A 27882-nucleotide genomic window follows, 5' to 3' on the forward strand; every position below is an offset into this window, starting at 1 on the left:
TTTTTTCACCCTCAAGATAGTGTAAAGCAGGTAAACGGGTACATGCAGGTGTAACTGTAAGTGGTGTATAGCAATTATCTTACAGCCATGTCATTGCTCAATTCATTTTAGTTACCTCCATTTTTAAGCCTTTGCCAAATTACTTTCCATAAAAAAAAATTTGTCGCAAGAAGTCATTTAGAAATTGCTAAGGCATGATGAGTCGAACAATAATTTGTCAAGTCTAAACTAAAATTTCATTTTTTTTTTAAATTTTTTAATTTTTGGTTATGTCTGTCATATTATGGATCATCCAAGTACAGCTCTATGATCATCATTCACTAGTTTGCATCCAACATTCACTGCGTAGTGCGCCCTCTGCGATCGTAACTTGGTGAAGGTTGTTTTCTAGTTACGATAATAAAATTGGGAAAATTTGTGCAGCTGCTGTCATCATAATCGAAAGGAATTTGGATCAAGGAGAAAGAAAATGCCAGGTAAAATAATTCCTTCAACTTTGTATTTTGCGATAACCATACGATTACTGTGATGTTTTATGGGAAGTGTGTGAATCTGCTTTCATCCGCAATTTTTCGGGATCGCATTCTACCAGGCAAGAAAAATAGTGGTATAGTTTAGTCCCACATATGGAAATGCATGTTATGATTAATTCGTATTCACTGACAGTGTCAGTGACACTGTGCCCATCGTTAATGTAATAATCTTGTCTGTAAAATAAGTTTGTAGAACAGGCTTCTATATCTCATTACTTCTCTACTTCAGCCTTAATTTAAATGTAATATACAATGATCTTGATTTTCTTCTTCTTTATCGACTTAAAATTTACTCCCTCTTAGTCTTGAATAGGCCTAGGCCCTAGCTAAACATAGCACCAGCTGTAACGTTACACAGGTCACTGACACTGACATGCCAGAGTAGAGCCTGTCTAGACTAGCAGAAGCCTATTATGTAACGTTAGACGTCTCTAGTACTCTACTAGAACATATTAATTTGCAAGCTGGTAAACCGTTTGATAGACTTGAGTGTAGAGTTCTAACGTCAATTACGGTATGGTCGCCACTTGTGTGTAATTCCTATGCACTTCCGGGTTGACGAACTAATATCGGCACTGAATTAGTTCGCCGCCCATAGCCTGCCACATATTATTAGCATGTGTGTTTATACACACACTTCAATGAAGGATGCATCGTCCGTCACCGCGTTTGAAAACCTCCCTTAGTCTGCCACCTGAAATCCATTTTAAATCAAAAACATCCTCGCATTAAAAATGGTTTTATCACCTCTTACATATATGGTAGAATATATCTTGATTACAATTATTTGTGTTTTTACTTAGGAAAAAGGTGAATTACAAATGTATTTTGAGAGTGATGAAAATCCATCGCCCAAGCTGATCTCCGATCGCGGCGCGTTAACTCTTTATGTGCCACGTTCGCACGTCCGGCTCAGTCGACGGCGTGCCAACTTCGCATATTCTGCTCAACAAACAAAGCCGCCAAAACCGATCGATAAATCGCTAATCCCGCGGTACAATCAAAGCGTTTCTCGCGCTTTTGTTCCTCTCACATACGGTTTGCATTCTATGTGGTGATTGACTATCAAGCGGTGTTCCCAACTAGATATGCGTGTCCATTCTAAGTTTCTGTCACTGTTTTATGTGCAAAAGTCATGCCTTTACAGTAACGTAGCAACTGGTAATTCAAAAGAAAAATTTAAAATAGAATTGTTATACATTGTATATGGAAGCAAAGTTTGGCATTCCTCTTTAACTTTGCTCACTATGATGTCCAGCATAACAGACATTTGTAGAAGTTATACAAATTGGAAAAACAGAATTCTTTCTCAAAGCATGACTACCTTCGTGTCTCAGAATAACGTGGCACACAGGGGGTTTCCACCATGGCACATAAAGAGTTAACATGCGATGTGAATGTCTGGCGACCTTACCACAATGGCGACCATACGGTAATTGACGTTAGAAGGGTAGATTTAGTCCTAGCGAGTGTATAATCCCCAGAAATTCCTAAGACACCCCTGAGATCTGGTCTGGATCTCCACTGCACTGACGCTGATGTAGATTTCTGTTCAATTTTATAAATTCTAGACGATAATCTATAAATTCATAGTCACTTCATGTCAAGAAGCTAGCGGACTAGTGGCAAGGCACTAGTAACTCTTTGGTGTCATTGTCATCATTGGTCATGTACTCGTACTTACAGTCGGTCAAAGGCTGCTGAGCGTCCATGATGCTGTGCGAAATGGGGACGTGTTGGAACTGGAGGCCATGGTCAAACGAGGGGCCAGTATGAACGAGGTGGACAGCAGGGACAAGTTCACGCCACTTCACTGGGCAGCTCATTCTGGTGCTCTGGAGGTAAGACCACTACCAGATCTCATTCAGTTACAGACACGTCCATGCACTTTTACACTGCACATTTCAACAGCTGACCCAGAAAAGACGAGTTAAAGGGATGGTACAGTATTGGTGGAGATGAGAATTGGACTTTTATCTTTTTGCGAGATACCAAGAAAACACTTATGATATAGTACAGAGCATACCATTTTAAGAGGAATTCAAAGTTTATTTGATGAAAATCGGGTTTGGAGTGACTGAAACACGCAAAAACAAAGTGAAACAAAGCGATCGTAATAAAGTGTGGGTCCCACGCTTTATCAGAATTGCTCTTTTTTGGATATCTCAGCCATTTCAAAACCAATTTTCATCAAATAAATGTTGAATTCCTCATAGAATTACATGCTCTTTCATATTTCATAAGAGGTTTCTCATTATCTCACCAAAATGTTAGAAACTTGAAATTAGGTCTCAACCAATACTATACGATATGTGCATCTACACATGTAGAGTTCTACTTACACAGACAAACATACACATTGGCATGTGTACATACATAGTCACACCCACCCTCCAAAGTTCAGCATGGTACAGCCTCTTCTTAGTAATTAAGAAAAAACAATCTCCTTGCCTGCTTTCCCTCCTTTCTAGCTTTCCGTGCTTCTCCTTTTTTATCACTGAATGTCTATCTTTCTTTTGTCACCATGTTTTTTGTACATTTACCTCTGTAAATTTTAAAGTTCATTCTTTGGTCTTTTTTTATTTTCTTACATATTCCTAATTTTCTGTGCCCATAAATCCATAAAAAAGTTATTTAAATCAATAAGTACTCAATATCAATTACATAGTTCACTGTATCAATCAAACCAAATTTAATCAATTGACGCAAATCATTTTCTCACATTAATTATCGTGAACAAGGAATGATTTTAATTCAAAAATAAACTTTTTATTGTGCACATTAGAAAAAATAAAATAAAGTCAAGACACAGACCATGCTCTATCAGTGCTTACCAGTAAGTTTACTTCCAGATCTTCCTTGCCAATCACCCTTGATGATACTTTGTAATCATAATTGAGGATTGTCATGCATTTCATTGTGTTTATCTTCCTGTATTTACCCATGACGTGTATGTTTCAATTGCAGTGTCTTCACTGGCTTCTATGGCACGGTGCTGACCCGACAGTGACCACTCCCCAGGGCTGGACGCCGGCCCATGTGGCTTCCATTCGGGGTCAAGACCAGTGCATCCAAGCCCTTGCTACCAACGGCGTCAGCATGACCTGCCGCGACCTCCGCGGAAACACGCCAGCGCACCTCGCTGCAGCACACGGCAACTCATACACACTTAGCTCCATACTCAGAGCAGGAACAGTGAGTTACAACAGCCTCCATGCTGGGTTTTCAGTGGCAGATCCAGAGGGGGCGCACTGGGCACGCGCTCCCTCTTTATTTTCCGTTAAAACAAAAGAAATAAAAATGAAAAAAATGAAATGAAACCCGGAAGTAGCACCAAAAATATTTGTTACCCCCCCCTTTAGGGAATTCCTGGATCTGCCCTGGTATTTATCATTTATCACAGGGAGTAGCTCACATGTGATGATAAATATTGTAGGTGTCTCAAATAGGAATTTACTGATTTGACTTGAAGTGAAGATGCAGGTTACATAATATCAACATATTCCTTTATACACTTTAAGGACAAGTTCACCTTCATAGACATGTGGGTTGAGTGAATGCAGCAATATTAGTAGAGCACATCACTGAGAGTTTGAGGAAAATCGGACAATCTGTTCAAAAGATATGAATTTTTGAAGTTTCTGCTCAGTCACGGCTGGATGAGGAGACTACTATAGCTTGTGATGTCACATGAGTACAACGATATAAAGAAAATTCAACATATTTTCACTTTTCTCGCATAACAAAAGAACACTCGACTTCTCTCTTTCAGAAGGCAAGGGGAATAATATTTCCCTTAACATACGTCAGTAACGAGTCGAAGAAATGTGCACTTTATTCAAAAAACAAAGTTTTGTGAAATTCTCTTTTTATTTTCCTTATACCGTTGTACGCATGTGACATCATACACTGTAGTAGTCTCCTCATTCAGCAGTGATTGCGCAGATGCTTTAAAAATTCATAACTTCTTAATGGATTGTCGGATTTTCCCCAAACTTTCACTGATGTGTTGTAGTAATATTGTTGCATTCACTCAATCCATATGTATATGAAGGTGGACTTGTCCTTTAATGTAACATTGAGTGTTGGAATTCAATATTGTTGTTATGAGATCATTTGACAATACGTTTTGTATGTTGAGGTGAAAACTTGGTGTTGGTTTTTGTTTCTATTTGCAATTCTGCATTCAAGTGTAGAGTTGGGCCATGCCATGAATTCTTTTGATATTTCAAACATTTGTGATGGCATGCAAGACATGATAAGTCCGACAGGCAAAATCTTTCTTGAAGAGAGCAGTTGATAACGCGTTTGGCAGTATCTAAGAAAATGAAAGATAAAGAGCAAAAGAGAGGACTTAGAGAAAAGAATGAGAAGAAGGGATAGTGGCATGTTGGTGATTAACCCTGTAATGTGATTTATCTGGGTTTTTTTTTTTTTTGTCACTTCTCAGGATATTGAGGGTAAGAACCTTATGACGTGGACAGCCGCTCACGTTGCAGCTTTTCATGGCCGCCTGGGCTGTCTACAGCTGCTTGTGAAGTGGGGAGGGAGAACCGATGAGGCCGATGGCAATGGAAACATTCCAGGTAAGTTACAAGACTACCGAGACCTACGTGACCTAAACTTGGGGATTCTTAAAGGGTTGTCAAGTTATAGTTTTCAATATCATTTCTGAAAATACATGATCTACATTCAGAAAAACAACAGCAGAAAACTGCATATTTGTTTGTCTTGCACATAATACAAATTTCTTTTACAAACAAAGAGCAATAGACATCCTGCCGCAAGAAAATGCGAATAACAACCATAACAATTGAATTCAAGCTTTCATTCTTGCTGATCATATTCATTGTGAAGAAGAATGTGTTTTTTTTTTTTTTTGTGGGGGGGGGGGGCTGCTGTTTTCTGTGAAATACTGGTTAGGATCAAATGAAAATAAAGTGTTGACCAACGTATGAAATCTCAATAATCTAATAAGAATGATGGTCTGTCCCAGTGCAGTTTTATTTCAGGCTGAAGCATGAGGATCAAGGTAAAATTGAATTGTATGAGGCTTAGTGCACACATGTAGTCTCGAACAACGCATGGCAGAACATGTACCTTATGCAGTAGTAAATAAAGTGTGTTAACCTGTCGAGGACGGACTGGTTGTGCTGTAACACACATTTCCAATAGACACCTGTTTGAGTATTCTCAGGACTTGTCTTCAATGGGTAAATAACATTGATATCCCAATAAACGAACTCATGGTTCACCGGTATATGATGAGACTACACTATTATTTGAATAACAACAACAACAAAGGATGTCACATGATGCCAGCTCAACCAATTACAAATCGTGTTTAAAAATGCACTCTTTCTCTGCGTTCAATCAATGACCAGCTCATCTAGCAGCCCAAGAGGGTCACCTGCCATGCCTGAAGTTCCTGGTCAGTAACGGTGCCACCATGACCGACACGCTGGGAGCCCGCAACGACAACGGGGACACTCCGAAGACCCTGGCGTCCCAGTACTACAAGCAGAACTGTGTGGATTACATCAATGCAGTTGGTATGTCCTCCTTTGTGTATGTGTCTGTGTGTGTGTGCTAACTAAGTTTTTGAATGAACAGCCTAATTTTTATATCATTTTGATTAAATTTTCACTATTGTGCTCATACAGTTTACTCCTTCTTTACAAACTAACTTTTAACTCATTGGCAATTCCCCTTTAATGATCTCATCATGTCCTGACAAGAGATCAGGAAAGTCTCCCTGATTTGGGAGGGAGTTACTCATCACCCATGGAGATGTGTGTGACATACAAGTTTCTCCCTGATTGCTCTTTTAGAACCTTTGTGATTGTAAGTGTGTGATGTTTGGAGCCCTGCATTAGCCATTAAACTCCCTAAACTAACAATTTTTCAATGTTTTTCTCTCTATACAGAATGGGAAAGAGACCATCCAGAAGACCAAGAAAGTAAGTCTATATCTTTTAACATCTTTATACTCTCAGCGATGTTATTGATTGATGAAATAGATGAGGGTGAAATGTGATGATTGTTGCAATTAGACTAATGTGCCGTCAAATTGCCTCTACTCTTCTTTCTAACATTCTATATCTGTCCTCTCTGTAGAGTACTTCTGGTACAATTCATCCAAGTGAAACTGTTGTGGCTAATTGTTATCATAATCATACCTACCTGTTACTGATAAAAATGTTAACCCCTTAGCCACCAACCTCTTAAAAACCCAGTAGCATTTGGATTCGTGAATGGCCTGATTCATGCACTGTCCACAGGGGTACGTTCAAAAACTACGAATAGCACTGGTCAGAGAATATGTGCATCAAAATGTACACTCACCGGTAAGCGGTCGACTCGAAATATTTCAGCTGTGTGTGCTTACACCATGATCAGTGATAAAGCTGTACCCAGTTTGTTACTGGGATTCTCAAATATATCCGAGCTGGGCCAGCCTTCCTGCTCCATGGATCCCAGCTGTGCTAGAGGGTCTGTAGCCAACCCTCCCCTTATTTCTTTCTTTCTTTCTTTCTTTTTTGTGCAGATTTGGCCTTTCCTGCCCACATGGCGGCCGGTTCAGGGGACATCAGCCACCTGCGAATGCTGATTGAGCAAGGTGTTGTCAACATCAACGAGCGCGATGATAAAGGCTCAACACCAGCACACAGAGGTATGTGTGGGACTGTGTTCTGAGAGGGTAACAGTAATCTAAACCCCAAAAAGAATGCCCCTTCTTCAAATGAATTTGATTCAGTCCAAGTTATGAGAAGTTTTCAATCAATATGGAGCATTCAGTCTGAAGGTCAAATTGTACTTAATTTGCAGATGAAATATGCCGTGATTCCACAAACAAAGAAAATGCATTGATTGATTGGATTATATTGAGTTTTAACTTTTGTTAAGGTGACAAAAACGGTGAGAGCAATGTAGCAGTTCTGTGAGCTCATGTATATTCATGTGCAAACTGATGCAAAGGTTGCCAAAGATATGATGTCAAAATGCAAAACATGCACCGATAGAGTACTCTGTGACTCTAAAGGTGAAATCTTTAGCATTGCTGTATCGTTAAATGTTAGAACATGTGAGTAGAGTTTAGTTGATGGTTCATTGCATGTGTTTGATGAAATGACCAAGTGAAAAGTGGTTATGGATGTTAACAACCTGTATTGCTTTCTTTGTCAACTATCATACTTCTCATTATCTCTGGTCCCTTTGTGACACCTGATAGCTTTCTCTGGACTTATGATATTATGTCAGCTCTCTTCAATAAAGCAATCACATTAGTCTAACTTTACTGCTCTTGGCATTATATTCAGTGCCAGAGGGTAAAGAAATGAAACTGAATTCCCTTTGTCAAGAGAAAAAGTACAATCTTTTCGTTTATTTTCATGTTTTTCCTGTAGCTGCTGGCAATGGCAACTTGGAATGTCTGCAGTGGTTGGTGGAGATGGGTGCCAACAGTGAGTAGAAAAATGAACAAATTAATATACAAATACATGAATAGACTAATACATGAGTGGATACAACCTAATAAATAGATGATGACTATGTAGATAATCAAATGTTTAGGTTTTAGATATATAAGTGATAAGCAAGAGATATTAAGGGTAAGGATTCATATTTGTCTTTGCCATATTTACTGTTAGGTCAGACATCATTGTTCTCTCTTAATCAATTTCACATATCATTTGTGCTTAAGGGGGGGGGGGTTGCAGATATGAGGACATGCTGGTTGTAGAGTTGTGGTAAAAATAAAATAACAGCCTGTGTTATCCCAATGTTTGTAATTGTCGTGGAATGAAATGTATTGTATGATTAGTTTTGTTTAGAATGTCATCATCACCATTATCATTTTCATCATCATTATCATGATCATCATCAGCAGTATTGTCATAATTCCTGTTGATGTATTTATTATTCTATCATAATGTTCACATCAATTTTGTGAAGATGTCTGACACATAGATTGTATTATATTGCATAACATAAAAACTGCATTGTAACTACAATTGATATCATTATTGTTATTGTTACGACTGTTGTCCCCATTTTTGATGTTGTCATTGTTATTGTTGTTCATTTTCACATCTTCATTCAGTCCATGTTCAGAATAATGCAGGAGAGACACCAATGGATGTGGCAAGCAGGTTTGCACAGCTGGCCTGTGTCAAGCTTCTCAAGGGAGATGATTCAGGTAAGATGTATGCTTTTATCTGTTTGTTTGTTTGTTTGTTGCTAGAGTGCTGTGAAAGTTGTTATTGTCACATTAAGATATCTTTTTTGGGGAATGAGACAGTAACAGACACTTTGACAAGATGTATGAAATACAAAATGCACACAATTCTGGGACAGAAAAAGAACAGATATTAATAGCAAAGATTCTTATCTTTTGATAAAGGTAATTTTCACACTTAGTTTGACACTAACAAACATGGATATAGGCTGTGAATGCAGACACTCTTGTATACATTTTAAGAACCTGGTATACCAGGTTCCTGTCTATGAGTTGATGCTACAGAAACCCCAGGTTCAGGATAGGAACATGTTAAAGGGATAGTATAGTATTGATTGTTGTGAGGATTCAGCTTTTAACTTTTTGCAAGATACTTAGAAAACACTTCATGAAAAGCTAAAAAGCACACAATTCCACAAGAAATTCAAAGTCTGTTAGATAAAATTGGTTTGAAATGGCTGAGATATCCAAAAGCAAAATAAAACAAAGTGATCCTAATAAAAGATTGGTCCCACCTTTTATTAGAATCGCTTTGTTTAGGATATCTCAGCCATTTCAAAACCAATTTTCATCTCATATACTTTGAACTCCTCTTAGAATTATATGCTTTTTCATATTTCGTAAGAGGTTTCTCATTATCTCAAAAAATCATCATTAAAAAAAAAGAAAAATGTTGGAAACCTGAAATTCATCTCAACTGAAACTGTACTATCCCTTTTAGTCTGTTAGTATTAAAGGCACATTGACCCGGTGGTTTAGTCGAATGTGTACACAGACACACAGAGTAAGTTTCCTACAGAGACCTATGCTGTCAACTCCTCTTTAGCGCTTACGCTTTCACCGATTTCCATGAGTCCAAAGAAGTCCGATCCACAGTGGTCAGTGGTCCAATCACAGTTTGGCTCATGATTCGGCTGATGATGACAGCTTTAGCAGACTTCTCTTGTGACGTCATACTAAGAAGTGCTCACATAAGCATGCACCCTGGCATCACTACAGACTGCGTGATGCGCAGAGAAGACAACAAAGGCGATGTTACCTAGCAAAACCTACGCGTTTTACTCTTGATGACAGCTCAACTTCGGCAATCCTCGTATCAATGCTAATGGTGGTCTGCACTACACTATCATCCAACAGCGCCCCCGCAACTACCAGGTCTACGCACCTGTAGTACTCTCTCAATCTCTCAAGTTTCTCTCCTCCACAGATTCAGATAACGAGGTGATGGCTGACTATGCTGACCCAGAGGCCAGGCAGGACCGCATCCTTCAGCGCTCTGTGGACCACGGCGTGGAGGGCGAGAGCATCCCGCTGTCGTCAGGGCAAAAGGAGGAGGCAAGAGGTAGGAAGCATGTCCCCTTGGCATATCACTCCCTTGGGGAGATCATTGTAGAAACAAATTCTACTCTTTACTGACTTTTCCTTCTATCCATATTGCCATATCATATATCTATCCTAAGGAATATATGCATAATTAGCAAGATATTTTCATCTTTCTCAACACGAAGTGTAGGGAAAGGGGAAATTAGTGCTAATTCTGATCGCTATACCAGTTGCCTGCATCTGGATTAAAAAGCATAAGGTTACAAGTTAACTGCCCTTTCCGATTTTTCTTTAGTCCTTCTATTTGGAAATAAAATGGTGTTATGTCTTCTTTTTTAATATTAACTACTACATTGTGATCAGGGTGATGGTCGCCATCAGTGAAGGTGTAGCACTCTTAGTGCACAATGTTATCCCTGCTACTAAAGGTGTTGGAAGCCAGCACCCCGTAATCCCCTCTAATCGTGTGAGCATCCTACGCGATGCTCCACAGCCCCACCTGTCACCATGCTAGAAAGCAAAGCCGTGGAAGAAGTCCCTGCCCTTCGTCTGCTCAATGTGATGATAAGAGCGGAACTGACGTGGAAAGCTCAGGTTGATCACATTACATCACAAGCATCTTGCCATCTGCATACTCTAACAAGGCTGAAGTCGTTTAGGGTTTTTCGTTTTTTTGTGGGTTTTTTTTTGCTGGCGATGATAGCTTCTTTATTTGGCATACATCCCACACATGCCTCTTTACACATTTGAATTTGCGGTGGAAAACTGCAGCCCATCGATTAGAAAATTCCAACAAATCGGCACACGAGGTATAACACGGTGCAGAGTTAATCATTTGATGAAGAGTTCCTTGTACGAGTTCCCGTGACAGCAAAGATGCAATCAAGCCACCAGCACACAGCATCTTCCCGCCTTCTTGGCCAGTCGACTGAAGAACTTGACCTTGACGATGACCGGCTGCATGGGAAGGACACCCTTGCCGAGAATTTTGTAGTAGCCCGCTCGGACAGCATCGATGACAGGGGCCTTGTCTTTCTTGTCAGCGTACTGCAGTTGTGTCTGCTCACTGACCAGGTTCCATAGTCGTTTAGGGTTTGTTATGATGATCCAGTGTTCATCTATACTACATTTGTGCATCCATTGATGAAATTCTCTGTATTAATAAAAGATGTTAGGATGACAATTGTTGCTGGAATGGCAACTTCCAATAGCAACAGCCAATCAGGAAGCTGAATTCTTGTCATTACTATGACAATTGCAATTCCAGCAATAGTTGCTATCTTACTAACTTTTTATGAAATGAGGCCTCGGTCTGGGGAAGTGGCATCACCACACATCAGTCCACCAGAATCGAGAGGAGAGCACAAGAACAAGCCCTTTGTGATTGTCTCTCCTTAGAAGTATCATTACGATGAACTTTGCGTGCAGTATGTCATCCAAACCCTGTAAAGTTGTCAAACAAACCTCATCCTAAGTTTTGGTAAATATCTGTTGCTATCTGGACAGACATGGAGATCTGCTTCCCCCATGTAGACAATTTGCATCACGAGATGGACTCAAAAATGGACATCACCTAAACTGCCAAAAACTGAAACAAAATGAGGTGCACATCAGTATTTCAGCAATAGTGAAGCTCTTTGTAATTAGATCAATTGCTTGCAATTTGAACTTTGAAATATGCACGGCAGCCAGTTCTTTTTGTATTTTTATGCCTCTGCTACGAAGTGTCACCAAAGGCATTATGGTTTCGGGTTGTCCATCCGTCCGTCCATCCTTCCGTCCGTCTGTTCTTCCGTTCGTCTGTCCTTCCGTCCGTAATAAAAAAAAAAAAGAGGTATCCTAGAATGGAACTTTGCAGTCAAGGTCAAATGCTTAAAATTTCACTATTTCCCCCCATATCTATGCAATGCCTGAAGGTTTTTCTCTTTTTGAAAGTTGGTGTATACATGTGCTACCAAATAAAGATTCTCCAGAGAGAGGTTTGGGTCATGAGGTCAAAGGTCAAGTGAAAATGTTAAAATTTCACTTTTTTCTCCATATCTCGGAAATAGTTCAAGGTATCTTCATGGAACTTGGTTCATATGCATGTACTGATTGGTAGTGATTATGTAAGGCATGTGGGTGTCATGGGTCAAGGGTCAAGGTCAACTCCTGGAAATTTCACTATTTTCCTCATATTTATGCAATACTTAAAGGATTTTTCTTGAAACTTATACATGTATTACCCAATGGAGATTCTCTTGGAGATTTCTTGCCAAAAGGTCAAAGGACAAAAGGTCAGAGGTCAAGTGAAAGTACTAAATTTCACTTCTTCCTCCATACCTCAAAAGTGACTTATCATCATGAAACTTTTGCATGTTTTACCTTTCAGTGATCTTCTTGGGAATTTTAGGGTCATAGGGTCAAAGGTCCATGGTCAAAGGCGAGGTTACAATGCTAACATTTTATGAATTGATACTGAAATTACGTTTTTTCCCCATACCTTGAAAATTACTCAATGCATCAACTTATGAAAGGGTCAAAAGTCGAGTAAAAATCTTCATATCCCCAAATACCTGCTGTCTTAGGCAATATAGCCATTCATCCAATTAAACCTAGTTCAAGGAAAGTGAACATTCAACACATTTGTGACAACCCTGTCATTTATTATTTTGCCAATTATATGAAACTGTCATCACACATTATCAAAGACATTGTACTATAGACCTATTAGAAGAACCATGCATTTATGGCAGAGGTGTACCAGTTGCTATAGCGATATTTCTAGTTATGTATTTATGACAAATTGTTCATGACAGTAGGGATAGCATGATAACGGTGAAGTTCTGATATGATAGATTAAGAGTAAATCATATGTGTAGCCTTTTTATATTCATGTCCTACCTTTCTCTCCATATATTGTGCTAGTGTAGTGTAGCATGTTTGCTTCGACAAATTTGGATTTGACATAATCTTGTACCTGGTATATTCAATCATATCACAAATTATATGTTTGCAAAGTCATTTCCTTGTGCCATTTACTTCTGTTTAATATTATGTAAGTACATTATGTGTGTATGTATGTGCATATAATTGCATGGGTATATAGGCACATGTACATTCAATTTCAATTTTCATTTAGTGCAATGCACAATAGTGATATGATGCAATATGATATCATTATGATATAGTATCAAGGTCTGTTTTATCTAAGTTATAAATAGTACATCATATAGTTTAAGTTGTATTTTTTTTTTGTAATTATTCTCTGTATAGACATACCTTGGTAATAATGTTGAGTTGCAGACTTGTTACATTATTTGTTTTTTTTTTGTATTCTATGTTTTCTAGTTGTCCCATTTCACCTCTTTTGCAAAATTACATAAAAGTGCCTTGTTATTAATGTACAGTCACAGTAGTAGAATAGACAACAGTCACTAGCATATTTTTTGATATTCATGTATTTGAGAAATTTTCATATGGTTTGCGTATACACATATAACAAGACATAATTTTCAAGAGGATTTATTTTCTCCAATGTCTCGGCTTAGCAGAAATACATGGTTTAGAGGAGTTTATAAATCAAGTAAGGATCAATTCATAATTCTTCATCACACTTGAATTTTAGCATATTTTACCAGACTAGCCCCCGTAAAGTGCACTGTACAGTGTAAGTAAATTGATTGTTCTTAGAATGTACCCCACTTTTTTTTTTCTGCGTGATCGTAGTGACATATTGTTTCTCTTCTTTGTTCAGTGATATGATGGTGGCCTCCACCTAAGATAAGTTAAGCCAAGAAGTAATTGTAATCAGCATGAGGTTCCTGTTATTACCTCCACCAAGGAGGGAATGTTTTTGTTGGCGCTGGTTTGCTCGTTTGCCATTTGCAAAATAGCTGAACCTGTTGCGGATGAGTCCCAAGTATACTCGGCAGGTGTCTATGGGAAATGTGTTTTGTAGCAAAATCAGTCCATCCTCAACGGGGGAAAAAGTTGAGGCCCAGCATGCAGTAAGCTGCTGATGAGGTACTGTAAAATACGATATTTTCGCGGCATGAAATTTTTGCGAATTGGAGCCGAAGGCCTTTTTCGTGGCATGAAATTTTCGCAAGTTGCCTCTAACATTCAATGCATATAGTGTAGACAAGGACTTTCGTGTGCATTTTAATTTCACGAATCTTGGCTCTCGCAAAATTCGCAAAATTAGAATGCATGCGAACATTCCTCGTTATACAGTAGACTCTGTTAATGAGACACAACAAAAAGGCTCCTCTTTATCATTGGGAAATGAGAGCAATTTTCAGCATTTAACTAGCCAAGAGGAAATAAACTGCTTGGCGGAGGTCTGTGCTCTCCGAGCGCTTTTCTAGTTTTCAGATGTTCTATTTGTTCTGCTTGCTGAACAGCCAAACTGCGCTCGGCGTCCATTGCCATACTGTACAAGGAACTTCTGGAAGTTAGAAATAAGAGGTTTGGAGCAGAGGACTTAATTGCCTTTTATATTTCACGTCAGGAGACAAGAAAAAATCCTTTTTCTCTTTAACTCTTCCATAACTCCTAAATTGCCCTGGGAACAGTGTCAGACTCACCGCAAGTGGGCATTTTCGTTTTCTCTTTCTATATGTTCATTCTGGGTTTAAATACTGATTACCTTGGGGAAGTGTTGAGAAGTTTCTGCTAGCGTTACTTCGATAGCATTTGCCATTTGCTCTTTGGCCTTGGAACTAAGTGTTCAAACCTCTTTCATCTTCATATTGGACTGGTATTCCCCGGGGGCAGAGTTAAAACTGAAAGTTGTCGGAATATCTTCATGTTGTAATCTTTTTCGTGTTTTTTTTAACCTTATAAGAAGGATAATGAATTATTATCTCAGAATATTCTGCTAAGAGTATTGCCCCCCCGGGATGTTAATGGAGGTTATTAAGCATCATTATTCTCAAAACCTTTCTGTGCCCGTGGTAAACGTAGAAATCTTCTTTTTCTTGTTGTCGTCATTAATTGACTTGTAGCAACGGCAGGAATTATAGGTGTCCTGTCCTTAACTTGCTCCTTCCGCCTGCAGAGAGAGCAAATATATAATTGTCTTCTTTTTTTTTCTGTATCATCCATATAAAATCTTTTAACTTCCATAGATATTGCAATTTGTCATCAAGCAGCTTGATAGTCATATCATTTTTTTTTTCTTTCTTAAGACATGATTTTATTTTTATTTTCCTGTTTATGCCATCATATTATACCAGACAATTATAGTCTTAGTTCCCTCAGGTCGAGGTCACTACTGGGCGTAATATTATTCTCTCAATACTTTCTGCCCCTTGAGAAAGCAGCGTATGGAACCATCCTTCTTGCTGTATGGCTCTCTCGTAGAAACATCGCAGAAAGTAATTTGTATGAGTAGTGTGGCCTTTTCATGTTTGTTCAACAACAGTGTCAAGTGTTTTATCTTTGGATGCTCCCTAATACTCCCATTCAAGGTGTAATTGCCCTTGAGGGAAAGCACATTGGCAAAACCAATACTCGCATGTCGTGCTGGCATTGTGGCATCATTTGAGTGCGAAATGTTTGTGGTAGATGATGAAGGTCGTGATTGACGTGTGCATTTTAATCACTATGGTAACCCGTTGCCAGGCCGCGCCCTGAAGCGAGTGGAAGAGCTGGAGCGAGTCCTGGGCATCGCCAAGACCAACTACCACCAGCTGGGCGGGAGGCTGGACGAAGACCGGGAGCAGCAGCGTCGGGAGAGGGAGAGCGACAGGTGAGGGAGGGGCAGGACAGGGCAGGGTGGGGCGGGGCTGGGTGGGGCGGGCGGGGCGGGGTCTCTCCGGTAGAGGGTACCACCAAGAATGTCCCATTTTTTAAATTCTCATGTTCAGGTTCATGTCACCTCCGGAGTAGCTGGAGTGGAAACAAACAGCTCACCTGCACATGTGCGGAGCGTGAGCATGGATGCAGTGTACACTGACGACACAGTGTGGCATTCACGAACTTAACTTTCAAAACCCTCCATCTACATCAGGGGTGGACCCAGGAATTCCGTAAAGGAGAGGCGCCTTTACAAAATTAAAGGGGGCGCATGTGACCCCGCTCCCATTTTCTTTTTTTAAACAAAAAATGAAGAGGGGGCGCACGGGCGTGTGCCCCCTCTGGATCCGCCACTGTACATTGTTCTTTTCTTTTCTGTTTTTTGTCTTTATAATTTCTTGTGGCTATCTGAAATGTTCAGATGGAACATATTTGATGGTTCCATGGAATTTCTTGGCCAATTACTTAAAGGAAAGTAGATACATTGTCTCAAAAGTACCCCAGTTTTGGGTTAGTTTTCACTCCAGCCGCCTCTCTCTGTTACCCCTTATCAAATCCATGTAAATAACCAGATGATCCACCATTAGAATTAAGTGCAGGGAATTTTTTTGGCAACTAGTCACTGAAAGTCAGTGGTACATGTCAGTGAATACAAGTCAGTAACACAAGTCACAGATGATTTTTGATCTAGATACTGATTAGTTTGGTAAATTATATGAACCAATATTCTATAGGAATATTATTATGATTGCCTAGGTCCAGTCTGATCCGGTATATTTTCAGTCAAGTGTTTTTTGTTGTTGTTGTTGTTGTTGTTTTGTATGTGCTCTTCTTTTCTTTTCCTCTCGATACAGGAAGATCCCATGAATAACATATATATATATATATATATATATATATATATATATATATATATATATATATATATATATATATATATATATATATATATATATATATATATATATATATATATATATATATATATATATATATATATTCCAGTATAAAATCAAAGGTAAAATGTAATTCTGGTATGCCCACAGAATTGTCGAATTTCGCTCCAGTATGTACCTGTATGCCTAAGAAATGTGTGGAATAATGCTGTCATAGCAAGATGTTCATTGAGTAACAATGAATATGTGAAATATTAACCAAAAAGGTTTGCTGGAGCCGCAATCTGAGAATGGGGTCAGGCTAACTTGGACTCGGGGACAATTCGGCCTCGCTTTGACTCTGGGGGCGAGTTGTCCAGTCTGGATTGTACAGTGTTCTACTATGGGAGCACTGCACATTCTGGCTGGTCGCACTTTTGGGCCGAGTTGAGTCAGTGTGTGCATCAAAGAACCTCTTTGACGGGCATACAAAGTGAACATGCGCCTATGTGTAAAATATGGTGCTTACGAACTGCATGTAAATTGTCTGAAAAAGGGCCGAGTTGTCCCTGAGACTGAGTTAGCCTGGAGCCTTCTGGAGTGAGTTAATTTTTATCTCAAAATACTCCAAAACAACTCCTCATCCTGGCAAATCACATCAGCCAGGTAAGTTTCTTGGTAGACCCTTCAGATATATTGCAAGCAAATATGAAATGGCGCAAGATGGGTTCTCAAAACCCTTACCAGAACTATATTTTACCTTTAACCCGCACTCTTTGACAGGATGTGTAAGAATCTGGTACCTTTGGTGTCACTTTGGCAGGGTCTAGAAGTACTTAGACTTGTCCTCAAATACAGGAAAATGAGAATGTGTGAAACAAAAGCAAGGACTTCACTTGGAAGAGACTGACATCAAAGCAGATGATCATTATCATATGACATGACGCAGAAGATAACATACTTACATTTAAGCATAGATTACCTGCTAATATTAGATACTAAATGTACTAATCATACTAATATGAATTATAAACATTTAAACTCTCACACAGGGCCATTTGCGGGAAAGGAAGGGAAGGGAAGGGGCAGCAGGGGCAATTCCCCCTCAAAAAAAACCAAACCAACCAACCCAAACAAATTATCAGAATATGCCTTCGTATTGAGGTAAATAAAAGTCGATAGACATTAAAAAAATCACTTAGAAATGTGACGAAAGTATATGCTACATAGCAACTTAGATGTGTCTGCATTTATATCACACTAAAGGTAAAACTAAGATGCAGTGAAGCATGAAGAAACAAAAATCCATCATGCAAATTTTGAAAAATTCTGTCCCTCTAATATTTCGCTGATTCTCTGCCTGAGCTATCATTCTGGCCTTTTTCTCAAAATGTAATGCTTTTCCTTTTCATTAAAAAACAAAAGGGAAGTAGAAGGCTTCACCACTCTCTGTCCCCTGTGTAAAGACCTAAAATAATTTTTAGATTATACTGCTGAAAATAATGAAATGAAATATATTGTTTCAGAAGTGCTTTTGCAGAAAGAGATAATGCAAGGTGGATTCCTCACGTGAATTATGAAACCATACATAAATCTATGTTCCAAGTGTATTCTTAGTTTCTTGATATTTAACTACCAGTGGTTTGTAATTTTTTTGTCTGTCCATCATCACACCTGAAGTGGGCCTGATTATCCAAGGTAACAAAATCAGCTGCTCTCGAGATTTAATGTTGACAAGGTTTATGCGTCAGATTCATGTGCTCATAATGTGAACGAGTAGCCAAGCACTGGCAAACGGCCTGTTTCTGGATATTTTGCTTCACTGGCTGGCTTTTGATATTGTTTTAGCAGATTTGTCTTTTGGTTTTGTGGTTACTATTTGAAAGTGCCATTATCTTCTCTGCCATTGCACTGAACACAATTATATCCATATTTCTCTCTTTCTCACTCTTTATGTATCTATCTCGTTTTCTATCTATCTATCTCTCTCTCTCTTGGTATATATATTTCATTCTATCTATCTATCTGTCTATCATCTATCTATCTATCTATCTATCTATCTATCTATCTATCTGTCTATCTATCTATCTATCTATCTATCTATCTATCTATCTATCTATCTATCTATCTATCTATCATTTATCATCTACCTAGCTATCTATCTATTTATCTATCTACGATCTATCTACAGGCTATATGTTTTTTTTTATCTATTTTTTCTATCTTTGTATCTCTGTCTCTATATCTTTCAGTCTGTCTGTTTATCATCTATCTATCATCTATCTATCTATCTATCTATCTATCTATCTATCTATCTATCTATTTACGATCTATCTACAGGCTGTATGTATCTATCTAGCTCTTTATCTATTTATCCATCTAATCTTTCTGACTGTGTGTCCATCTCACTCTCTCTCTCTTTCCAATCATGTACCTTTTATATATTTCATCATCTGTTAATCCACAGTTTACCATCTTCTCAGCATAGCCACTTCCCCTGCAAAGAAGATGTTTGCAAAATGTTTTAATTCTTTTTGCACCTGCAGCTCCTTCCTGTAACCTTGCATGGCTTTGTTTATTGCCTTCATTTCTGTCCGATTGTGAATTTTGTGGCATATTAAACACGAGTATGCATGCTTCCATCAGCAAAGAACACCAGCAGCCTGAAGGGACAGTATGGGTTTGGTTGAGATGGGGATTCAAATTTCAATTTTTGCAAGATAATTAGAAACCATTTGTATGAAATATTAAATAGCATACAATTTTGGGAGGAATTAAAAGTTATTTTGATGAAAAACGGTATTGAAATGGCTGAGATATTCAAGTACGAAGCAACAAAAAAAAAAGTTCGTAATAAAAGGACAATCCCACCTTTTATTAGGACAACTTTGTTTTACTTTGTTTTTGGATATCTTAGCCGTTTCAAAACCAATTTTCATCAAATAAACTTTAATGCTATTTTGTATTTCATGTATATGGATTCTAATTATCTTGCAAAAAAATTACAATCTGAATCCCTATCTCAACCAAAACTATACCATCCCTTTACAGTCTCCACACAGTATGCAAAGTGAACATGAACATCATATATTCTTCTAATTACAAAAATATGACTACATCTCATGCCACTACACAATAGGCAAAGTGAACATGAGTGTTGTATGTTTCTAATTGCAATAAATATGACTGCATCTGAAGATCGCCACACAAATATATAAAGTGAACATGAACATGTATGCTTCAGCTAGCAAAATAATGGCACCCTCTTGAGATCACTACACAATATTATGTAAAGTAAACAAGAACATCATATATATGCTTATATTTGCATTTAAATATGACTGCATCTCTTAAGGTCACTACACAATATGCAAAGTGAACATCGACATGCACTCTTCCCTTAACAAAGTATGGCAGCATGTTCGGGGCACCGTTTCATGGAAGTTGTCAGCCCTGACAAGTTGTCAGTTTCTGACAATTTCAGTAAAATCCTTGGTTTTGATTGGCTGAGAAGCTCTGACTGTTACTATGGTGATTGTCAGAGACTGACAACTTGTTAGGGCTGACAACTTTCAGGCAATGGTGCCCTGGTCAATACACAATATTTGAAATTAACATCGACGTGTATCCATCTAAATGCAAATGCGTGACTGGTCGCTACACAATATACGCTAAGTGAGCATCCGCATGAACTCTTACCATAGGAAAGTATGGCAGCATCTTGAGGTCAATGTCACTATGTAACTCCATCACGCCTCACATGCTGCCTGCTATAGCATTTCTTGAGTTGGATGAGGTACTCAAGGACTCGCGATCCCATAAATGGTTCAGTGCTGTCCTTGATATAGACTCTTCAGAAGACTGCAGACTCTGTTACATGTTATGTCGTTTTATGTACTGCATCCACTCACCTTTTTTTTTTTGAGAGGGGAGGGTGACAGTAGTGTAAATTAACAATTTATGTGCTGACTATATGGTAGATGTGGTCTACTGTTTGCATTATATAATGATAGTGTAAGAATATTAGAATGATAATAATATAAATCTCACATCATTGGGGAATTGGGGGTAATCACTGTCAGACAGTATTCTGAGGTTCAATATCACGTAGAGATGTGTAAAAAAAAAAAAAAAAATTGCAGCTTAAAGGGATCGTATAGTTCTGGTTGAGACCTCATTTCAGGTTTCTAAAATTTTTCGGTGAGATAATGAGAAACCTCTTATGAAATATGAGAGAGCATGCAATTCTATGAGGAATTCAACATTTATTTGATGAAAATTGGTTTTGAAATGGCTGAGATATCCAAAACAGAGCGATTCAAATAAAGTGTTGGACCCAACTTTTATTACGATCGCTTTGTTTTACTTTGTTTTTGGATGTTTCAGTCATTCCAAACCCGATTTTCATCAAATAAACTTTGAATTCCCCATAAAATGGTATGCTCTGTACTATTGCATTAGTGTTTTCTTGAGTATCTCGCAAAAAAGTTAAAAGCCCATTTCTCATCTCCACCGATACTGTACCGTCCCTTTAAAATAGCAGATGGCTATTGTGCTTTTTGTGTTGTCTGCCTTTCGCCAAAAGACTTACATCATGACTCATCTGCCAATGCATGCCAGAAGAAAAAAAATCAACAAAATCATAATTGTCTGTTAAGTGGACCCAAACCATCATCTGATATCTTTTATTTAAATTTCTCCTGCATGATTATTTTTTTTTTATGATACATTGTCAGTACCAAAAGAGCAGAACAAACAAACAAACAAAATAAACAAACAAACCACAAGCTGAATTGTAAATCATCATCAAAGTCATGTGCATTTAAAGAAAAATGTCTACTGCATTGCAACATTTTTACATTATCAGTACAAAGCAAAAAAAAAAAAGAGAAAATAATAATTTTACAGTAGTGACATTGCATCAATGCAAATGGTTACATTGCTAAAATGTGATAATATATTTTTTTTTTTTCACTCTGAACGGAATGATAGTGAAGGCTTTCCATTAATGCCCTGAAAAATCATCGAAAGTGTTTTTTCACACATCACGTAGACATGAATATCATCATCTTAATTTGTCCTGGAAAAAAAAATGACTCTACAATGAGGAAATGAATATCATCAATGACAGCATTAGAGCATTATTCATTGATCAATTAACTTTGATATTTATATAAGATGGGTAAAATTATGCACAGCAGGACTCTCCTAGTTCGCACTGAAGATTTGGTCAAAGGTGCAGTATATGGCTGGGAAAACCTAATGCTCTTTCATCCATATGAGCCGACTTGTATAACTCTTATGCAAACAGCACAACTCATTTGCCGCATTCATGCGACACGTTGTCATTGGGCTTTGTTTATCAGTGGGCACGCGTGCTGGAGCGCTTTATTCGCCACTTGACACAGATGCCTGGAAACTATGTGAATGAATACAGATTGCTTAATCCCCCTTATCTCTATTGCACCACAATGGCCTTCCTGTTGGTCTATTCATTTTATATGTGACCCTGCATCACAAAACCAACAAAAAGTAGCCAGATATGGATTTTAGTCAAGGGCTGATTCTGAAAGAGTAAACTCTAAGCTTTAAAATGATGTATAACTCAGTTCAAGTGGACTCTCACAACCCATATAAATATCGGAAAGAGAGCGCACACTCTGGAAAAGTGTGAACTGAGAAAAGAGGCTCTGCAGTACAGAGTCTATTCAAGAGCTTAATCTTTACGAAGTCATGCTACACATTGTAGCTGTGCGATAAACTGGACAAAAAACAGGATGTAAACCTCCATAGCAACAACAATGAAGGGATTGTCAGATTAAGCTGGAATTGAGCAAGCTTAATTAAAACATTCAGTCTATGATTAATCCCAACTTTCAAAGGAGTTGCATTATCCTTTCAAAAGTTACTAGGGGTTGAAAGTGAAGAGTGTGCAAAGGATTAACAAGAAATGAAAAGGGACCTGTAAGACATACCTGATCACACTACTGTACAAAAAAAACAAAAACAAACAAAAAAATAGTTGTAGAAAAACTGCTGAAAACACACTTTCCCATTCATTTTATGATCCCAAACTTAAGAATAATGTTGAAGAAGAATAGATCTTTCAGAAAATATGAAAAACTCAGGATTGACTCGGTTGACCCGTTTCACCTTTCTTGAGTCCTCACCTAAAATCAAGGCGTTTGTGGTGCATGGTCATAGTAAAGAACGTTGCACAAAAAAACCCCCAAAAAACATATAGCTACGCTTGAGTGGGCTTGCTAGTCTGCAAGTAGGTCAAGTTTGAATGGATCAGAGAATGCTGATGATAAAGCTCAGCAAGTCATTATAACTGAGTTACTTAGCACTTAAAAGGGTTAATCACATACCTCGGAGAACTGCTGCTCCCAGGATAAGAAAAAAAAAATCAGCTGGAAAATATCTTCTTGTCATGACAAAATACATAAAAAAGTGTGTATTCGGGAAACCTTTCTAGTTTTATAGGAGTGTTTTTCCCTATTGAAATGCATTTAACAAATGAATGCATGTACAATGTGTATCTGCTTCATGGCGCTTTGGAGCCATTCTGATAGATTTGTTTGAGTCTCGACGGCTCTGGGCCCTAGATACAATTTGCACTGTGAATAGACAATCTACACATGTACAAGGGGAATGGACAATTTGCATTGTGAATAGACAATCTGCAAGGTGGATAAACAATTTACATTGTGGAAAGACAAATTTCAGGGTTAATAGACAATTTGTAAGGTTAATAGACAATTTACAATGTGAATAGACACTTCACATTGTGAAAAGACAATGTACAGTGTGAATAGATATTTACAATGTTAATAGATAATTTGCATTGTGAATAGACAAGATTACACCGAGTATTTGCATTTTCACCTGCCCAGAATATCAGTTCATACAAATTTCTCTCATTATCAGAAAAAAGAAAAATCACACAATTTGATCAAGCCCCAAATTATGACATTAAACATCCTCCTTTGACCACCTAAAACCAAAATCATCAAAATTACCCACCAGCAGTGGAACTTTCACAGCTCAAGAAAAAAATCTAATGAAAATGTATCTGTTGCTCAAATACATAAATGTAAATCCTGAGAACAAACACATGCATTACATTCCTCTGATAGAGGTGTTGATGTTCATTGTCATAATTTTCATTTTACTTGTACTATGACAGTAATAATCAACTTCATGTGTATTATTGTGGTAGTCTCCTATTTCGATATTATGTGAAGAATGGCAAAACTTAGATGGGTATCAGATGTAAATTCATTTTTTTTTTTTACATCATAGTATATAGCAGTGATATGATTTGGCTTTTTTCACCCTTTATTGAACTGCCAGAAGTGATTGCATGTTCTGAAGAGAAAGCTGTTAACCCTAAAAAGGCCGGGGGGGGGTTCAATCAACCCCCCCCCCACTCGACATTTTTCGCGACTTCTCCGCTGCGCGAAATTTTTTGACCGCGCCGTTCGCTGACTTTTTACTTTCAAGTCTTGCGCATCTTTTGACACCATTTTCGCGAAAATCGCGCATACCGTTACGACACTGCGCGACCTTTTATACATGCCTGTCAGACCGAAAATGGCTCAAAAACGTGATTTTGTGTATAAAGTCTATGCAAATGGAGTTTTCTCTTCTTATTCATAAAGATATGATTATTTTCACTTTCATAGGCTGAAACTAATTGATTTTAGCTTAATTATGCTTGAAATAGGTTCTGTCATAAATTTGAGAAAAAAAAAATGATAAAACAAAAGGTCGAAAAAACAAAGAAATACATCAGAAATTCATAAAACAATAAAATACATAAGAAATTGATTTTTATACCAGATTTTTTTTTCATGTACATTGTTAGGAATGCTACAAAGAATGTTATCACCAAAAATTAGGATTCTAGGAGCTTTAATTTCTGATTTAGAGCAAAAAGTATGATTTTATGCATATATTAACATAATTGATTATTATGATGAAAATTTCCATTTTTTAAAAAATAGTTTGGTAAATTACGCCACAGGTAATGTATGTGCCAATTTTCATGGTGATTGCGCGAGCGACGGCCGAGATCTCGGGGGGGGGGGGGGGTTGAATCAACCCCTCCCCGGCCACAGAACACCCAAAAAAGTCCGGCCTGGTTAGGGTTAAGGGATGTGTGTGGTACTGAAAACTACTCCATTTACCCTGTGAGAGTTAGCAAGCTAGGCATAGATCATAACATTGTCTTGCGTAGCGCAGTTAACGAAAATTGCCATGAAGAATGCTTCTCTCAGGTGAAAAGAAAAAGAATGCTGGTGAAGAATGCTGGCCACATTCTGAAGAAGAGGAGATATGAGGCCATAAACAAAACAAAAACAAAAAAGATGGCTAACATTGTTATATGATCATAAATGTATAGGTGCCTTTAATCCTGACAATTATCATTATTCTAGGTTTTCTGTTATATAACTGCCATGACCCTACCTCTCCGATATTTGGTGATTGTTTTTTCTTTTATTTAGTGATGGCAATACCATGATGGAACTTCAAAGTGCTTTGGTTGTGACATATTTTTGGTTTTATTGTTGTTTACGTAATGCTTATTGCGTTGTCATATTTCAAAACCAGGAATTTTCTTATGCATTTTAATATTGCAAATTTCACGAGAGCCAAGATTAAAATGCACGCAAAAGTCCTTGTCTGCACATTATGCATTGAATGCTGTAGGCAGTTTGCGAAAATTTTGTGCCCCTTAAAAGGCGGTTGGCTTCACTTTACAAAAATTTCATGCCACAACAATATCTTGCTTCATGAAGGTGGTACAATTGAAACCATGGTTTATGCAAATTTCTTCTGAGTAAATACGATTGACAGATTGTGTAGGCCAACAGACGTCCAGTAGCAAACACGCATTGATATATGCATGTCAAAGGTATGCCTATTTCATGGTTATTTTAGACTATGGTACAAATTTTGTACCATGGTCTAAGTTTAAACCACCTTCATGAATTCGGGCCTTAATGTTTGCCCAGTACTATTAAAAAAAAACGAAAGAATAATGATGATGACAATGATAAACAAAAAAACTTTTCTGCAAACAGGATGATCCAGGAGCTAGAGTCACAGCTGGAGTACGAGAGGCTGAGACGAGAGAAGCTTGAATCACAGCTGGATGAGTGTCGGGCGGAGATCCAACATCTCAACACCATGCTGGAGAGGGCATCCAACTTTGGCCATGTGAGTGTATTTACCCCCTTCTCTCACCCTCCCTCACTTTCCCCCCTTCCATCCCCAGTACTAAAGTCACCCTCCTGTTAACCCCCCCCCCCTTAACCCCTCCCCCATCCCTACATGAAAGTCTGCCTCTTCTGAGAAAATTTGATATTTGATACTTGATGTTTGATGTTTCAGAAATCTTTTGGTATCCATGTGTTCACAGAGAAACAGATTATTGTGCAAGTGACTTGACACGATAATGTGCTATTAAGATAGCAAACAAACAGAAAAAAAAAGGACACATATTTTAGGGTGCGTTTATCAGCTCTTTTTCTCGGCAGAAACAGGTTTTCCAAACGGCTTTCAGGGAATTTTTCGAGATGATAAATGCAAAGCTGTTTTGATTATGGGGTTCGGAAAGCCTTTTTGAAAGCTGCAAATTTGTGCTTTCAGAAACAGGTTTCCGAAACAGGTTTCCAGAAACCTGTTTCTAGAAGCCCTTTGAAGCAAGATAAACGCAAAGCTGTTTTGAAACGGCTTTGTACTGCAGTTACAATACTATGTCCCCTTCTCCTCAAATTGCGCAATGCAGCTGCGAAGTGACAAGGCCAGTTTTTGTGTTCGCGATGAGTTGATAAACGCAACTATTTTGGAAGCCATTTCTAAAGGGCTTTGGAAACGGCTTTTGAAAGCTGTTTCAAACAGGGGAAAGATGATAAACGCAGCCTTAGTCACACAGACAGAATGCAGTATTTGATTATGAGCAACAGAGTAAGAATTTAGCAAGGAGCCAAGATTTGTGAAAGTAAAATTCATGTGAAGGTTCTTTGTCTACACAATGCATTGAATGCCAGTAGGTAAGTTGACTTGTGTACCATGTGATAACAGTTAGACCAAGCCTGCCGTCAAATATGATTGCAACTGCATTTCCAAATTTAAAGCATCTGTGTTTTACGTGCATCAAAACAAATGCTCTCTGCTACTGTTAAAAAATGAATGCTAGATACATTGTCATAATTTTTTTTTTCATGGCCAGCACTTTGTAGAAGTTTCATGCTGTGAATGTTTCTGGTTTAAAAGGAACCAACATTATCTTTTATCTGTAGCAGGGAACCCCATCATCATTCTTCCTTCATAGATTCTGAGGTGTTTCAGTCATAATTAGTTGACTGGGAATGTTTTACTCATTTGAATACAGTAGTTGACAAGTGAACTAACGAGAATAGATGAAGAATAGAATTTAAAAAATGTTGTACGAGTTCCTAAGTGTAAACCATCACTGTTTCATCTTACTTGTTTTTGTAGAGTGAGGAAGATGCTAAGCCCAAGAAGACAAAGAAGAAGAAGAAGCGACCAGTGTCAGCGGGGAGTGGAGGGGTCTTCGTCAGACGCACCATCAGCAAACCGACCCCGCCCCAAAACCTGGATCTGTTTTAGGGTGTCTACACTGCCCCCTAGATAAACAAAAACAAGAGCTTCTGGGCCCCATTTCATTAAAAAAAAAAAAAAGTTGCTATGATAGCAACTCTTGCTAGAATGGCAATTGTCATGGTAATGACAAGAATCCAGCTTCCTGATTGGCTGTTGCTATTAGAAGTTGCCATTCCAGCAAGAATTGCCATCCTTACATCTTTCATGAAATGGGACCCTAAACTCCTGTGATTCATTCAGAGAAGCATTTTTCAGAGCCAATTTCTGTGTTTCTGTTTGATTGATGATCTCTTGTGTTATCTTACCCCTGTCACTCAAGAGACATCACTGATTAACTGCGTACAGCCCTCCCAGTGATCAGGGGTCATCCCACAAGACCAACACCCACAAGTCATACAGCCCCCGAGTTAGACATTGAAATGAGGTCCATGAGTCATACAGCCCATGAGTTTGACAATAGGGAAAAACAGCCCACAAATATGACAGATACAACACAGGG

General features: G+C 38.2%; 1 protein-coding gene across 1 annotated transcript; it reads left to right on the forward strand.

The window, feature by feature from the left end:
• Nucleotides 1–409: 409 nt before the first annotated feature.
• On the forward strand, nucleotides 410–27721 carry LOC140244597 (ankyrin repeat domain-containing protein 42-like). Its single transcript, XM_072324218.1, has 13 exons — nucleotides 410–476; nucleotides 2220–2374; nucleotides 3501–3728; nucleotides 4984–5119; nucleotides 5918–6085; nucleotides 6461–6493; nucleotides 7081–7206; nucleotides 7940–7996; nucleotides 8635–8730; nucleotides 9977–10111; nucleotides 15700–15826; nucleotides 25838–25973; nucleotides 27258–27721. The coding sequence occupies exons 1-13, from the start codon at nucleotides 470–472 to the stop codon at nucleotides 27387–27389; spliced, it is 1536 nt and encodes a 511-aa protein (XP_072180319.1). The 5' UTR covers nucleotides 410–469; the 3' UTR covers nucleotides 27390–27721.
• The last annotated feature ends 161 nt before the right edge of the window (nucleotides 27722–27882 follow it).

The sequence above is a fragment of the Diadema setosum genome, chromosome 21, assembly GCF_964275005.1.
Source record: "Diadema setosum chromosome 21, eeDiaSeto1, whole genome shotgun sequence".
Classification (NCBI taxonomy): domain Eukaryota; kingdom Metazoa; phylum Echinodermata; class Echinoidea; order Diadematoida; family Diadematidae; genus Diadema; species Diadema setosum.

Bases quoted from the DNA above. Each gene is read 5' to 3' on its own strand.
- LOC140244597 (XM_072324218.1), top strand. The intron at 3,729-4,983 runs GTGAGTTACAAC...GTCACTTCTCAG, and splicing joins CCATACTCAGAGCAGGAACA to GATATTGAGGGTAAGAACCT. The intron at 6,494-7,080 runs GTAAGTCTATAT...TTTTTTGTGCAG, and splicing joins CCATCCAGAAGACCAAGAAA to ATTTGGCCTTTCCTGCCCAC.